This window comes from Symphodus melops (genome assembly GCF_947650265.1).
Source record: "Symphodus melops genome assembly, contig: scaffold_114, whole genome shotgun sequence".
Lineage (NCBI taxonomy): Eukaryota > Metazoa > Chordata > Actinopteri > Labriformes > Labridae > Symphodus > Symphodus melops.
Genome location: NW_027636624.1, coordinates 15001 through 31109, shown reverse-complemented (window position 1 = coordinate 31109; position 16109 = coordinate 15001). Strand labels below are relative to the sequence as shown.

General features: G+C 45.4%; 2 protein-coding genes and 1 long non-coding RNA gene across 4 annotated transcripts in view; 1 reads left to right on the top strand and 2 right to left on the bottom strand.

The window, feature by feature from the left end:
- Window positions 1–1121: 1121 nt before the first annotated feature.
- Window positions 1122–4456, bottom strand: timm9 (translocase of inner mitochondrial membrane 9 homolog). Of its 2 annotated transcripts, none has more exons than XM_079373062.1 (4): window positions 4350–4456; window positions 3149–3203; window positions 1795–1890; window positions 1122–1594 (listed from the first exon to the last, which is right to left on the bottom strand). In XM_079373062.1, exons 2-4 carry the CDS (start codon window positions 3185–3187, stop codon window positions 1460–1462), a joined length of 270 nt encoding a protein of 89 aa, XP_079229188.1. In that variant the 5' UTR covers window positions 3188–3203; window positions 4350–4456; the 3' UTR covers window positions 1122–1459. The 2 variants fall into 2 exon arrangements, with proteins under 2 accessions (XP_079229188.1, XP_079229189.1); XM_079373063.1 differs by lacking the exon at window positions 4350–4456 and adding an exon at window positions 4220–4343.
- A 3078-nt stretch (window positions 4457–7534) lies between these two features.
- kiaa0586 (KIAA0586 ortholog) overlaps window positions 7535–16109 on the top strand; it is a gene marked incomplete at both ends in the record, with an annotated part of 21855 nt that continues 13280 nt past the window's right edge. The window contains 16 exons of the mRNA XM_079373064.1: window positions 7535–7721; window positions 7963–8032; window positions 8109–8247; window positions 8362–8432; window positions 8525–8600; window positions 8678–8792; window positions 8930–9032; window positions 9225–9381; window positions 9452–10080; window positions 10380–10452; window positions 10735–10935; window positions 11019–11232; window positions 13936–14082; window positions 14170–14300; window positions 14396–14527; window positions 15327–15508. Of these exons, the coding sequence (XP_079229190.1) occupies window positions 7535–7721; window positions 7963–8032; window positions 8109–8247; window positions 8362–8432; window positions 8525–8600; window positions 8678–8792; window positions 8930–9032; window positions 9225–9381; window positions 9452–10080; window positions 10380–10452; window positions 10735–10935; window positions 11019–11232; window positions 13936–14082; window positions 14170–14300; window positions 14396–14527; window positions 15327–15508 (2627 nt within the window). The remainder of the gene's footprint in view (window positions 7722–7962; window positions 8033–8108; window positions 8248–8361; window positions 8433–8524; window positions 8601–8677; window positions 8793–8929; window positions 9033–9224; window positions 9382–9451; window positions 10081–10379; window positions 10453–10734; window positions 10936–11018; window positions 11233–13935; window positions 14083–14169; window positions 14301–14395; window positions 14528–15326; window positions 15509–16109) is intronic.
- LOC306819288 lies at window positions 15047–15318 on the bottom strand. Its single transcript, XR_013778515.1, has 2 exons — window positions 15243–15318; window positions 15047–15095 (listed from the first exon to the last, which is right to left on the bottom strand). It is a non-coding gene; the product is annotated as an uncharacterized lncRNA (long non-coding RNA).

The window sequence follows — 16109 nt, the reverse complement described above, 5'->3', positions numbered from 1 at the left end:
GTGGACATTTATCCAAACGCGTTTCATAACCACGACATGACGCTGGTTAATGATGTCACAGAGTGAGGCTAACGTTAGCATTGTTAGCACCTCCAGCTCGTAGAGCCTCAGTCTGCGGCTCCTCTAGTGGCAGAAAGCTGCGTTACAGTTTGAGGCGTCTGAGCGAGGGCGAGTGAGAACACGTTAAAGCTCGTTGTCGTTTTCTCCACCTGATGAAGTTTGTCTGCCCGGGCTGCCGTACACAGACGGTTATGAGCTCGAGGCGCGTGGACACACGGCAAAATAAATGTCAGATCATTCATTTTAAGATGGCGTCTGAAACATGACTCGGCAGAATGTGACTTTGTGTTTCTTCTTCGTTGGTAATATTTCTGCGATTTTCTTCTTCTCTGGCTGATTTGATCGTCCGTCCGTACATCCCTCTCTCTCCTGGAGCTCTGCTGCACTACTTCCTGTTTCTTCTTCTGTGGTTTTTGTCTCTGTGGCTGCGTGTCAGACGACTGCGTTGTTTCTTTGTGTTGTAAATAAAGCTCTGAGAAAAGAATAAAGGTCGGCGTGATGAGAGCACAACGTTTTCAGCCTGTAAAAAATGATTTCTACCATTTTTAACGGCTCTTTGTAAAATCCTGTTTGTTTTCTATGTGATTGTTTGTTAGCGGCGGTTTGAGAGCGACTGTAAATACACACACACACAGTGTGTCGCTCAATGAGCTCTTTCTAATAAAGTTTTTAAATATATCTGGTGTCCACACTGAGCCTCTCTCACCTCCTCATGTCTGCAGCTTAGCTTAGCATAAAGCCTGCGCTCTGACACATGGAGAATGCTAACAGTCAGTGAAAGTATCACTTTAAGGTTGTTGCCATAGAAACGGCTTCTGCAATAGTCTGTATGTTAAGCTAACTGCAGTAGCTTCATGTTTAACAAAGTACGAAGGTTTGAATCATCAGAACTCTTAAAGGTTCAATAAGTGTCAGAGCATGTTATTCACCTGGGGGAGGGGCTACTGCCCTTTGTGATGTCATGAAGGGAACATCTCCAAACGGCCTGTTTGAGCAGGCAGAAGGTGTGTGTGTGTGTGTGTGTGTGTGAGAGAGAGAGAGAGAGACAGTTAAAGTATTGATCAGATCTCTTGATTCTTTATTTCCTCGTGACATCACAGCTGTTCAGATGATTCTGACAAACAATCTTTCAACATCCAACACAAACTTTATTTACAAACAGGAAACTGGTCTGAGACTCCATCTCCCATGATGCTTTGAGACACTGGCTGTCAGTGCAGTTCTGTCCATAGAGCAGCAGCGTGACTCAATGATGTCATCACACATGGAGGTGGAGCTTCAGTTCACCTTCAGACAGGTGAACTGACCTTGAGCCACAGCACCTCAGAGATTGTGATCCAGGACTGGGATCAGGTCCCCCCCCCGGCCTACTGGACCTGGGTCAATGTCTCAGACCAGGTCAGCGGGGCTGACCCAGCAGACCGGCTTTGGCTGCCAGAGCCTCATTCTGCTGGATGTGATACTCCTGGAACCTCATGGAAATCCGCTGAGTCATCTTCAGGTACTTCTGCAGACAAGACTCGGAGCAGCTCGACTGAAACACACACACACATAGACTGAAGTGTGTGTGTGTGTGTGTGTGTGTGTGTGTGTGTGTGTGTGTGTGTGTGTGTGTGTGTGTGTGTGTGTGTGTGTGTGTGTGTGTGTGTGTGTGTGTGTGTGTGTGTGTGTGTGTGTGTGTGTGTGTGTGTGTGTGTGTGTGTGTGTGTGTGTGTGTGTGTGTGTGTGTTTTACCTCCTCCAGCTTCACTTCTCTGGTGGTGAAATCTTTGACACAGTCCATGAAACAGTTCTCTGTCACCTTGTTGTAGGTTCCCAAGAACTCCTTAAACTGAGAGAGACCGTTAACTACACGTTAACTACACGTTAACTACACGTTAAACACATTCACCATGTTAACTACACGTTAAACACATTCACCATGTTAACTACACGTTAAACACATTCACCATGTTAACTACACGTTAACTACACGTTAAACACATTCACCATGTTAACTACATGTTAAACACATTCACCATGTTAACTACACGTTAACTACATGTTAAACACATTCACCATGTTAACTACATGTTAAACACATTCACCATGTTAACTACACGTTAACTACACGTTAAACACATTCACCATGTTAACTACACGTTAAACACATTCACCATGTTAACTACACGTTAAACACATTCACCATGTTAACTACACGTTAACTACATGTTAAACACATTCACCATGTTAACTACACGTTAAACACATTCACCATGTTAACTACACGTTAACTACATGTTAAACACATTCACCATGTTAACTACACGTTAAACACATTCACCATGTTAACTACACGTTAACTACACGTTAAACACATTCACCATGTTAACTACACGTTAAACACATTCACCATGTTAACTACACGTTAACTACACGTTAAACACATTCACCATGTTAACTACACGTTAACTACACGTTAAACACATTCACCATGTTAACTACACGTTAACTACACGTTAAACACATTCACCATGTTAACTACACGTTAACTACATGTTAAACACATTCACCATGTTAACTACACGTTAACTACATGTTAAACACATTCACCATGTTAACTACACGTTAACTACACGTTAAACACATTCACCATGTTAACTACACGTTAACTACATGTTAAACACATTCACCATGTTAACTACACGTTAACTACACGTTAAACACATTCACCATGTTAACTACACGTTAAACACATTCACCATGTTAACTACACGTTAAACACATTCACCATGTTAACTACACGTTAAACACATTCACCATGTTAACTACACGTTAACTGCACACGTTAACTGCACACGTTAACTGCACACGTTAACTACACGTTAACTACACACGTTAACTGCACACGTTAACTGCACACGTTAACTACACGTTAACTGCACGTTAACTGCACATGTTAACTACACACGTTAACTGCACACGTTAACTGCACACGTTAACTGCACACGTTAACTGCACACGTTAACTGCACACGTTAACTACACACGTTAACTGCACACGTTAACTGCACACGTTCACTGCACACGTTAACTACAGCTGGTCGTTACCTGTTTGATCTGGTCGGACTCGGTCACCTGGACGGCCATGATGTAGCTTCAGATTCTGTAAACATAAAGACACCTGTGTGAGGTCATGAATCCCTGAACGCCACATCCACGTGACATCACTGTGTTTAAGCGGCGGCCATGACGAGAAAAGGTGGGTGGTCGATAAAGCTGTTTCCACCGAGCCGTTCGGTTCAGAGAGTTTCCACAGACTGATCCCGGGAAAGATTCCCAAATAACCGATCCGTCCCACTTTTTGGGACCCTTCCGTTGGGGGGCCGAGAATGTGGAGCCGACCTGAAAAGGTGGAGCTAAACCCTGCAGTCCTCTGATTGGTTGAAAGAATGGTCACTTCCTGTGGTGGGCGTGTTTAAAGCATTGATTGTTAGCGTGTGTATTTGTCCTCGCCGCTCACAGCCTTCTCTGAAACAAAGCTGGATTGAGTTCTTGTAATAAAGAGTCACATGACAGTGACAGAGGAGATGACCTGCTGGATGTCTTCTTCGTTGGTTAGCGGTTAGCTGCTATCATGTGACTCTATTACGTAGCTGACGCAGCTATCGGCATCCGGCTTATGGCCCGAGTGTCAGACTTTACCGAACTGATCCGTACCGGACTGCTGTGTGGAAACTGGTGTTAATACAACCTCTACGGGACGGTACAAGCCACACCCCCTACAAACCACGCGCTTCCAATGGTTAGATCGGGTTGGATCAGGGGAATCCAAAGGGGCGTATTGTGTAGGGGGCGTGGCTTTTAGCGGCTGCGGGTCGATGCGTCCTTCACCTAAGGAGGAGACAACGCTGTCCCATAATGCCTTGCTGCTGCCGCTCATTCAGCGACCGTTCACAAAAGTAACGATGACCTGATCAGTCCGCCGCCGTCACATATGACGTCACAGAGTAGAAACGCCCTCGCCTTTACTTAACCTCGTGACGTTTTCCGGGTCCTCTAGCACAGCTGACCTAATCTGACATTAAACGTTGTCACCTTGGCAACGAATCAATTAATACTTAGTGACGTAACAAAGCCTACACGTAAACGAAACGTGAGCTAATGGCTAACATTACCCACCGTTAGCTTCACACTTCCGGTTTCAGCTCCGACTGTTTCCTCTTTTTACTTTGATCATTAACGTAAAATTAACGCCACGTGCGCCTTAATTTAACGTCAACTATATTCATAATCAGGTTCATCATCTCACCTGAGCGCGAGCTCGAGCTGAAGATCCTCCTGAAGGGCACGTGAGAGGCGCGAGGACGAACTCTTCTTCTTCTTCTTTAATGTTTGATGGCAAACAAGGAAGTGGAGCATTTCCTGTCCCTGGTGGCCAGGAGAGTGAACTACAGGCCGGTTAGAGGAAGGTGAAAAGCATTGACTATATATCTATATATATAGATACATATATACACATACATATATATATATATGTATATATATATATACATATATATACATATATATATATATACATATATATATATGTATATATATATATACATATATATACATATATATATATATATATATATATACATATATGTATATATATATATACATATATGTATATATATATATATATATGTGTGTGTGTATATATATATATATATATATATTAATTTGGAAAAGCACAAAAAGAAAATTCAGAAGTTAAGCATCAATGATGTCATCATAGACACTAAAGACCAGGATGTTTCTCTTTCTAGAAGAATAAATGAAGAGTGATGGACTTTAAGCTGTTATAGACGATGATCTCAGGATCGAAGCATTAGATCAAAACTGAAGGGAAGTCTCCAGCTGTTGAATTTAATATTTTTGGAGAGTTTTCGTACGATGAACTTCTACTGGACGAGGCTGATAACCGTGTGACGTAATGATGGTCAGCACGTGTGTGCAGGAGGTTTATCTGAGTTAGTAAAGGCTCGACATATTCAGACTTCATATGTTAGATTACACAGATGCTATCAGCACAGGAAGCTGTGTGTTATTTCTAGATGTAGACAGCATTGAACAGCCTTCCTGTTCTATCATGAAGATACTGACATAAACAGCTGTGACTCCATGAAGCCTGGAAGGCATAAAACATGGCTGCCCTTTCTCTCCTCAGCTTTTCATTCTGGAAACTCAACGTTTAACTCTTTTAAATATTCTCCTGACACACAAGGTATTTCAATCTTTAACCAAAAATGTAAAAAAGGTCAATTTGCATTTGACTCATCTATCTTTTTAAAAGATGGTTGATGAAACTCTCAATACAATTTCAGATGTTTCAGATGCTTCAGGCTCATAAGCATGAAGTGAATCACTGCCCATCCATACAAGTCCTGACTCTGCTTCTGTGGAATCAGAAGTAAAATAACAAAGAAGCTTCTTCATAGAGAAAACGTTCATAACAGACCTGAGCACTGTTACTGTTAGGGTTAGGGTTAACCCTAACCCTAACCCTAAGCCCTTTAGACTTCCTCAAACAACATCGATAAAGTTCATTCAGGGATTTTTCAGTTCATATGGAGAAACCAGACTGATAACATTAAAGGTCTCATAGGCGGTGACAATGACTGGTTGCTTTTACAATCAACTGGATAAAGTCTTTTTGTCCCCACCAAGCTCTTTGTGCTCCCGTGTTCCTTGATCCTTCTTTAATAAAATAAGAAGTTTAGACTTTCTTTTAAAATGTCATTTTGAAGTGTTCAAAAGTCTAATTTTCACCCTCAGATTCTCCATTTCTGGAAAATCACATTTACTCAAAAAATGTTTCTCCTCTGTAGAACAATAAATCACAATCAATAATCCTTTACTTTTGGTTATCATGAATTTAGTAAAGTGATTCCCTCACCATTAATTCAGTTAATCAAAAACACCCTTATTGATGAGTGTAAGTAGTGTGATATGTAATAACTTATTCACAGTATGAGCACACAGAGCGGCATAATAACAGATCATTTAGAGTTGTGACTAAAGCAGCTGCAGACGAAGTCATTTTAAAAGAATCCAGCTGCTGCGTTTATCAACCAGGTTTCATGTGAATCCTTCCTGTGCTCTCTGTTCGCACTCTTTCAGGTCATCGTCACTAAAAAGGAAAGCCTTCTTTTCATTTTTATAGTGTTCTTTATTTAATGGATAATTTAACCCCTCAATGACTGACATGGTACATGTCACTGTGTAAGAGGAGAAACAGTGAACCCTCCTTTCACTGCTTTATCAATGATTTCTAACATTTTTATCTCTGGAAAAATGAAATCTAGCAGGATGGCTCGAAAGATTCATGCTGCTTGTTTTGGTTCTTGGCCCTTGTTGTTGTTTTGTCATTGCTCCTGTTAGTTGTCTGCTCTTTTAATTAATTTATATTTAATCCCCCCAGTCTGGATTCATGTTTTGAATTTAATTGTTTTGGATATTTTGCTGTTTGTTCATCCTTTTAAGAGTTTGTATTAACATGTTGTATATGTTAAAATTGTCAATAAAGATACAAAAAAAAAAAAGAACTACAGATCGATGTTTGTGTTCCTGATAAAAGACGTCTGGACAGACACAAGAGCGTCGCCACATAAAGGTTCCGGCTGTGCCGCTATAAACATAAAATCCATTAAAAGTTTAAATAATAAATATAATCACAATATTTAAATATTTATCATGAAGGAAAACATACTGCTCTGCTGTCTCATGGACTTTATTTGTTTATAATACTTATTGATTCTAAAATCCCGTCGGTTTGAACTCAGACAGCAGGTGGCGCTGCTGCTCCTTCACTGAGTCAGATGTTTCAAAGCCTTTTTTTAATTGATGCTTATGCATTGAAAATAATTCAACCTGTTCAATGTTGTCATTTCCTGTCTCGGTTTATGTTGTTTTTTTGTTTGTAGTCTTTGGTTTTTACATTTAGGGTAGAGTGAGATATCTGTTGTTCCTGCTATCTGTGCTGTGAAAAGGACCCGGAAGTGTGCAGCGTTGTTGTCAGTAACAGTTTGTTTAACTGTTTGAGGGGTTTCACTCTTCAGCCTCTTTCTTTCTTCCTTTATGTTAATTATCTTTAATCTGTTTATGTTCAATACTCTGGATTCTGTGTCACTTTGTTTATTGACCGGGTTAAACCGTTCAGCTCAGTGGTTCCGCGGACAGTTGAAGCGGGAACTTTAAAGGTGATTAGCTGCAGAGGCTAACGTTAGCTGACATTAACTTCATATAACGAGACAGACAGGGGTCTGGATCTGGTCTGAGCTCTCCGGTATCTGGTCTGAGCTCTCCGGGGTCTGGATCTGGTCTGAGCTCTCCGGGGTCTGTATCTGGTCTGAGCTCTCCGGGGTCTGTATCTGGTCTGAGCTCTCCGGGGTCTGTATCTGGTCTGAGCTCTCCGGGGTCTGTATCTGGTCTGAGCTCTCCGGGGTCGGTATGAGGTCTCAGCTCTCCGGGGACAGTAGTCCTGATGGGTCCACCTGTAGCTCGGACACCGGGGACATTTTGATCCGCTCTACCAGAGTCCTCTCTGACCCGAAACCTGAAGCTGGACCCGCACCGGGATCAGTCCACTTAACCGTGAAGAAGTTGCGGGTCCCTCCTGGTCCTCCCCCGGCAGCAGGTGAGAGCTCCGGCAGGTGTAACAGATGAAGTGGTAACCTGAGCTATTTGGTGCTCATTATTATTCATGTGTGATTAAACTGCCTGCTTGTTACTATGGCAACAGAAGTCCTTCATGATATGATTTATAATTTAAATTAAAAAGAATGAAAATGATTTTAAGTTTTAATATTTGTATCTTCTATTAATAATTCAAGTTATAACTTTGTGTGTGTGTGTGTGTGTGTGTGTGTGTGTGGTAGGTCATGACCTTCTGACGTCACATTTCGCTGCTGGAGGTCGTGGCGTGCTGCTCTCCGCTCTGAAACAGCGGTAAGGAAACTTTACTCCTGAAATCATTTCTATAAACTAAAGTTTAAAAGGCCTTCTCTGTTCTCTGGGCTCACAGCGCCCCCCTCAGGAGGGAGGTCAGAGTTCAGCTGCTGGACCCAGACCCTGCTCCAGAACCAAGGACCATCTCCCAGGAGGCAGTGGGTGTGTCAGCAGTCCAGATGGAGGCGGAGCTACCCTCTGCTCCTCTCATCAAGGTACACCTGACCTCAGAGCAGCTCACCTTCTGAGTCCTGACACTGTAGTACTGACTGTGTGTGTGTGTGTGTGTGTGTGTGTGTGTGTGTGTGTGTGTGTGTGTGTGTGTGTAGGCCCAATCAGATCTGGAGGCTCGTGTGTGTCAGCTGGCTGATGGTGTGGAGAAGCTGCTGCAGGCTGACAGGTAAACTGGGCGGGGCTTACAGCAGGTAGAGATAAAAATCACATCTCTGTGACATCACCTTGACGTTGCTCTACTCTGGTCAGAGATGACAGGGACAGTGGGCGGAGCCTGAGCCAGCAGACGCTGCTGCACCTGGAGAAGCTGCACAGTCAACAGATGCAGCTTCAGGTACTTCTCACCTGTTCACCTGCTGATGGACTCACTCTCTGTCAGACTGCTCATTGGCTTGTTTCTCCTCCTATCAGAGCCAGCTGCTGCACTCCGCTCTCAGGATGGTCACAGGACACGCACCTGTGACCTCTGACCTAACGTCTTCGGGTCAGCCGGCATGTCTGCAGGTCAGGCATCTGGACCCTGCAGGTACGTGGGTGGGAGCTGTGGGATATTGTGACCAGCAGGTGGCAGCAGCGTTCATGTCTGTTCAGTTGTGCTGTTTCCATGGTAACGCCTCACCTCCAACTCACACGTGTGTGACTTCTCTCTCTCTCACTCATCAGAAAATGTCGTCAGCAGTCGGCAGACGTTCTCAGTCACTGCGGCGGAGGCGGGACCCGTTTCTGCTCCGTTAACCCGCCGTGAGCGAAGGCCGAAGGAAGCCAGGTGAGACTGGACATCTGTGATGTCACTGTGATGATGACCAGTCAGACAGTCTCTGTTCAGGTCCATGAACAGAGTGTGCTGGTTGTTTACAGCCTTTTTATTATCTACCATTAAAATAGGTGACATCACCAGGAACCAATAAGAAGGAAGTTCTAAAGTTAGAACATTTATACTGCAGCTCTCTGTTTTCAGAGATGCCGGGTATCACAGAGGTGCTTCTAGCGTTTCCATGGCAACCAGGCCAGCTGCAGGAAGTGGGCCACAGGAGTCTGCCAGTGAGAGTAAGGCGGCAGCATTAAGAACCAATCAGATGCTGAGTGAAATGGGACGTTTGAGGTGCGAGATGACGGTGAGTCAGATCAGAAAACCTTCAGGTTTCATATTGATCCAAAGTCTGACTGACTCTGATCCTTTAACAGGCAGAAGACACCGGACCAAACCAACACCAGACACAACCCCTATCCCAGTCCTCACAGTCCCAACAAAACCAGTCCCAACTGGACCAATCTCAATCCACACCTTCACAATCCCAGTCACAACCAGACGACTCCCGACCAGAACACTTCCAGTCGTTCCAACCCAAATCAAAACTACCCAGTCCCCTGTCCCAACAAACTGAGCCCCAACAATCCCAGTTACAACCCAAACAGAACCAGTCTAAATCCCAACAGAACCAGTTACAACCCAAACAAAACCAGTCTAAATCCCAACAGAACCAGTTACAACCCAAAAAGAACCAGTCTAAATCCCAAAAGCACCAGTTACAACCTAAACAGAACCAGTCTAAATCCCAACAGAACCAGTTACAACCCAAACAGGACCAGTCTAAATTCTCACACTCCAAGTCACATCATATCCTGTCTCAGTCAGAAGACCTGACTCTGGTCCAGAAGAGGCCTCCAGTGTGGTCCATGTTGGAGGAGGCGGGTCAGGTTCTCACTCAGGTGAGGAGACAGAAGAAGGTTCTCGAGGACAACCTGGAGGTCCTGCTGAGAGCTCAAACTGGTGAGATGCTGCACTGCCAGCTGGAGGCTCTGGCTGCTAACAGGTAGCTAATGCTAACTCTGTGCTAAGTGATGGCGTATATTTATTGATCCCTCATGCAGTCTTCAGCTCTGTTTGGCGTTACGCTTTGACAGTGAAGAATAACATTACATCTCCATGGTAACCAAACAATAACACAACCTCAGGGACAATAGTGTTTAGTAAGACAGCTTACGTCCAGCTGCTGACACTGGAACCTGGTGCTGATAACATGAAGACCGAGCTAATGCTAACATGATCAAAGACTGGGTGACTAACAGCATCATCAGTCTGTCAGTCTCACTGCTCGTGTGTCCTCTGCAGGGACTGGACTGAAGAGGTCCGGATAAAGAAGACTGTGGATGCCTGGATCAGCACTTTGTCCAAAGATATCGAGGTGAGCCACAGGTCATGGAACACCTGGAAATCAAGGACTCCTGAACGCCCGCGAGGGTTCAGACGGCTGAACGCCCGCGAGGGTTCAGACGGCTGAACGCCCGCGAGGGTTCAGACGGCTGAACGCCCGCGAGGGTTCAGACGGCTGAACGCCCGCGAGGGTTCAGACGGCTGAACGCCCGCGAGGGTTCAGACGGCTGAACGCCCGCGAGGGTTCAGACGGCTGAACGCCCGCGAGGGTTCTTTTCTCTGTCTTAATCATATCTTCTCCTCCTCTTTGTAGGATGAGTTGGCCTCCGAGGATGTCCCCCCCTGCAGGGCTGCAGAAGCAGTGACCAAATCCTCGGCTGATAGAGTCACCGCAGTGACATCACAGAAAGCTGCAGGTAGCTCCGCCCACAGAGGCAGGGGGAGGCCAGTGAGCATGTTTAGAGGAACAGGAAGTAAGACTGCGTCAGGAAGAAGAGGACAGACAGCTGGAGAGGTCAGACTGAGCTCAACTCTGATTTTATGGAAAGATCTAGGTGATGACTTACTGATGATGTCATTGACTGTCTGTGCCTCCAGGTGTTGGAGGCGGAGCCTGTCAGAGCCACAGGAAGGCTGAAAGACAGACAGCAGGTGGAGGAGGATGGGGAGACGTTCCTGTCTCACATGTACGGCAGAGCTCGGTATGAAGGCGTGAGACGAACCCTGAAGAATAGTCCATACCTGCGCTTCAGTTCACCTGTGTCCCCGCTGAATAAGAAGCCCCGCCCCCGCCTGGTGGAGAGCGTCAGAGGTCAGAACTTAACTCCTGTTACCTGTTACTTTCCGTTACCTTCTGTTACTTCCTGTTACTTCCTTTTACCTGTCACTTCCTGTTACCTGTTACTTTCCGTTACCTTCTGTTACTTCCTGTTACTTCCTGTTACCTGTCACTTCCTGTTACCTGTTACTTTCCGTTACCTTCTGTTACTTCCTATTACCTTCTGTTACTTCCTGTTACCTGTTACTTCCTGTTACTTCCTTTTACCTGTTACTTCCTGTTACCTGTCACTTCCTGTTACCTGTTACTTCCTGTCACTTCCTGTTACCTGTTACTTCCTATTACCTTATGTTACTTCCTGTTACCTGTTACTTCCTGTTACCTGTTACTTCCTGTTACTTCCTTTTACCTGTTACTTCCTGTTACCTGTCACTTCCTGTTACCTGTTACTTCCTGTCACTTCCTGTTACTTCCTGTTACCTTCTGTTACTTCCTGTTACCTGTTACTTTCCGTTACCTTCTGCTACTTCCTGTTACCTTCTGTTACTTCCTGTTACCTGTTACTTTCCGTTACCTTCTGCTACTTCCTGTTACCTCCTGTTACTTTCTGTTACCTGTTACCTTCTGTTACTTCCTGTTACCTGTTACCTTCTGTTACTTCCTGTTACCTGTTACCTTCTGCTACTTCCTGTTACCTGTTACCTTCTGTTACTTCCTGTTACCTGTTCCTTCCTGTTACCTTCTATTACCTGTTACTTCCTGTCACTTCCTGTTACCTGTTACTTCCTGTCACTTCCTGTCACTTCCTGTTACCTGTTACTTCCTGTTACTTCCTGTTACCTGTTACTTCCTGTCACTTCCTGTTACCTGTTGCTTCCTGGGCTGGATCTCAAGTACCTTATTTGCAGTCTCCTCGGCCGAACAGGAAGTAGTTCCAAAGCCGCCATGTTGAGGATGGTCTCAAAGCTCTTGTACTGAAAGGAATAGGGAGGAGGTTAGGAGGGACACCATAGGCCTTCAGGATCTTCATCATGCTGCGTCTGTGAGTCAAAAGCCTTTTTTTAAACAGCATAGTATGGCTGTTTTGGTTTTCCCTCAGGTGAGGGTCGATAGGCAGGCTGAATCCGTTAGTATCATGCGGTTGTAGACCTTCGCAGCGACACAGGTCAGGCTGATGCCTCGGTAGTGGTCTGGTTTCGAGAGGTCTCCAGATTTGGGCACCGGGATGATGTTGGAGAGAGACCACATGTCAGGCAGCTTGATGTTGAGGAGAGCAAGGTTGCAGAACTCAAGGAGGATGTTGTCCAGACCACACTTCTTTACGACCTCTGGAGGTATGGCGTCCGGCCCAGCACTCTTACCCTCTCTCAGCGTGCTTTTAGCCTTGGCAAACTCAGTGATCCTGAAGGGACCATCCTTGATGTTGAGGTCATGTTGATGGTATTTCCTCCTCCCTTTCGACTGATGTTGTGCCCAGCAGCTTTCAGAAATGTTTGTACCATGTCACCACCCTCTCGTCAGGGCTGCATCCTTCAACCTGTCCCTCCTGGTCCTCTTCCGTCCTGTCATCTCGTTAATGACCTTCCATGCTTTTCCATGCTGCCTCTCACCATGCGCAGCCTGGACTCTCTGCACCCTCCATCAGTTCCTCCCCCTTGGTCTTGTCGTAGGTACTGAAGAGAAGCTGTTTGGCCTCATTCAGTATCTTGTGTTTCTCCACAGTAGGCTCTTGTGCAAAGTCAAGCCGTGCTTCTTCCATCTTGCCCCGTGCCGCTATGACCTCCGGGTGTTTGGACCGCAGGGAGTTTCTGGTTTTGTCCAGCACTGGTACACATGCCCTTGTTGCCTCTTCATTGGCGACAACAAAACGCCTGTACTCGTTGCTGGGCTCTGCTCCTTCGTCCAACTGCTGAAAGCGGCTCATTACCTCCTCCTTATACCTGGTTTGCAGGCCAGGGTGCCTTCCAGTCATACCAGATCCTGGGGCTCAGCTTGTGGGCCCTGAGGCTCAGTCGTACCCTCATGGAGACCACACGGTGATCAGAGCCCACAGTGCTGTAAGGCTCAGCGTTGAGGATGGAGTCCAGCTGGCGCAGTACACCTGATGCTCGTTTGATTAGAAATAATACAGTGTGTGTTTGTGTGGACATAAACAGCTGTTAGGCTGAACGTGATCAGCTGTCGGTCTGGAGGAGACAAGTTGGAGGACACTCGGTGCAAATAAGGGACTTGAGATCCAGCCCTGTTACATGTCACCTCCAGTTACTTCCTGTTACCTTCTGTTTCTTCCTGTTAACTCTTGTTACCTGTCTCTTCCTGTTACCTGTCACTTCCTGTTAACTCCTGTTACCTGTCACTTCCTGTTACCTCCTGTAACATGTTACCTCCCTTTTACCTGTTACCTCCTGTTACATATTACTTCCTGTTAGCTGTTACTTCCTGTTAGCTGTTAGCTGTTACTTCCTGTTACTTCCTGTTACCTCCTGTTACTTCCTGTTACATGTTACCTGTCACTTCCTGTTACATGTTACCTGTTACTTCCTGTTACATGTTACCTGTTACTTCCTGTTACCTCCTGTTACTTCCTGTTACCTCCTGTTACTTCCTGTTACATGTTACCTGTCACTTCCTGTTACATGTTACCTGTCACTTCCTGTTACATGTTACCTGTTACTTCCTGTTACCTCCTGTTACCTCCTGTTACCTGCCACATGCTAACTGCTAGCTGTCGCTCAGGTGTGAAGGTGAAGTCCTGTAAGACTCAAACCTCTTTGGCTCCGACACATCAATACTTCATCTGCTCCCACCTGACCACTGGTGACCCGGCTGACTTCTCAGTGAACCCTGCAGACCGTGACCCGGTTCCTGTGGCCGTCCCACTGGGTCAGAGGAAACAATCAAGCTTTTGTTTTTGAGTGAACATTAAAGAACACCTGTGTCGGACTAAAGTACCCCCTGGTCCCCCTTCAGGTCGGCCCAGGATGGACTCTTCCTCCAGGTGTCCCTCTGGGCGTCAACAGGATGTGACATCACCAGCCATGGCTCGTCCCGCTTTTAGTGCAGTTGCCATGGACAACAAAACACCTGAGCTTCAGTCACAGGTGAGCCTGAGTGTGCTCAGATGTGTGGACGTTCCCATGGTAACCAGTATGTTACCTGTCATTGTGACACACCAGGTGTGTTTCTGTGGTGACAGGGAGAGGAGGTGCCAGCTGCAGGTGAAGCTCCTCCCCCTCCTCCTTTTGATGTCATGGAGAGGAGGAGTGAGGAAGAGGAGGAGAGCATCTTCCCTGGAACTGACTTCCTGTCTGTTACTGATGTCATACAGGTAACCTCCTCACCTCCTCTCTTTATCTCCTCCTCCTCCTCACCTCCTCTCTTTATCTCCTCCTCCTCACCTCCTCTCTTTATCTCCTCCTCCCCACCTCCTCTCTTTATCTCCTCCTCCTCACCTCCTCTCTTTATCTCCTCCTCCTCCTCACCTCCTCTCTTTATCTCCACCTCCTCACCTCCTCTCTTTATCTCCTCCTCCTCTCTTTATCTCCTCCTCCTCACCTCCTCTCTTTATCTCCTCCTCCTCTCTTTATCTCCACCTCCTCACCTCCTCTCTTTATCTCCTCCTCCTCTCTTTATCTCCTCCTCCTCACCTCCTCTCTTTATCTCCTCCTCCTCTCTTTATCTCCACCTCCTCACCTCCTCTCTTTATCTCCTCCTCCTCACCTCCTCTCTTTATCTCCTCCTCCTCACCTCCTCTCTTTATCTCCTCCTCCTCACCTCCTCTCTTTATCTCCTCCTCCTCACCTCCTCTCTTTATCTCCTCCTCCTCCTCACCTCCTCTCTTTATCTCCTCCTCCCCACCTCCTCTCTTTATCTCCTCCTCCTCTCTTTATCTCCTCCTCCTCACCTCCTCTCTTTATCTCCTCCTCCTCTCTTTATCTCCACCTCCTCACCTCCTCTCTTTATCTCCTCCTCCTCACCTCCTCTCTTTATCTCCACCTCCTCCTCCTCACCTCCTCTCTTTATCTCCACCTCCTCCTCCTCACCTCCTCTCTTTATCTCCTCCTCCTCACCTCCTGTTGTATTTGAGTGTAGGATCCTAAAGCTTCCTTTGCTCCTCCCGTCCTCAGCAGGAGGAGGTGACTGTGGAGGGGGAGGAAGAGGTGCAGTTAGCAGGAGGTCCGTCTCCTCCTCCAGTCCTGTATCAGGGTCCAGTCTTTCCCCCCACATGCCCCTGTGCTCCCCCCTCCCAGGACCAGTCCTCTGTCCGAGACCTGCAGAGACAGCTGATGGAGAACCAGTTAGTGGAGTGGTGAGTGTGTTTGTTTGTTTATTTGTTTGTGTGTGTTTGTTTGTTTATTTGTTTGTGTTTGTTTGTTTATTTGTGTGTGTTTGTTTATTTGTGTGTGTTTGTTTGTGTGTGTTTGTGTTTGTTTGTTTATTTGTGTGTGTTTGTTTATTTGTGTGTGTTTGTTTGTTTATTTGTTTGTGTGTGTTTGTTTGTTTATTTGTTTGTGTTTATTTGTGTGTGTTTGTTTGTTTATTTGTTTGTGTGTGTTTGTTTGTTTATTTGTTTGTGTTTGTTTGTTTATTTGTGTGTGTTTGTTTATTTGTGTTTGTTTGTTTATTTGTTTGTGTGTGTTTGTTTGTTTATTTGTTTGTGTGTGTTTGTTTATTTGTGTGTGTTTGTTTATTTGTGTGTGTTTGTTTGTTTATTTGTTTGTGTGTGTTTGTTTATTTGTGTGTGTTTGTTTATTTGTGTGTGTTTGTTTGTTTATTTGTTTGTGTGTGTTTGTTTGTGTTTGTTTGTTTATTTGTTTGTGTGTGTTTGTTTGTTTATTTGTGTGTGTTTGTTTGTTTATTTGTTTGTGTGTGTTTGTTTATTTGTGTGTGTTTGTTTGTTTGTGTTTGTT

Excerpts from the sequence above, each read along its gene's own strand:
- timm9 (XM_079373062.1), bottom strand. The coding sequence starts at position 3,187 with ATGGCCGTCCAGGTGACCGAGTCCGACCAGATCAAACAG. Across the intron at positions 1,891-3,148 it reads AGTCCGACCAGATCAAACAG|TTTAAGGAGTTCTTGGGAAC; the intron begins GTAACGACCAGC and ends GGTCTCTCTCAG. Across the intron at positions 1,595-1,794 it reads GAGAAGTGAAGCTGGAGGAG|TCGAGCTGCTCCGAGTCTTG; the intron begins GTAAAACACACA and ends TGTGTGTTTCAG.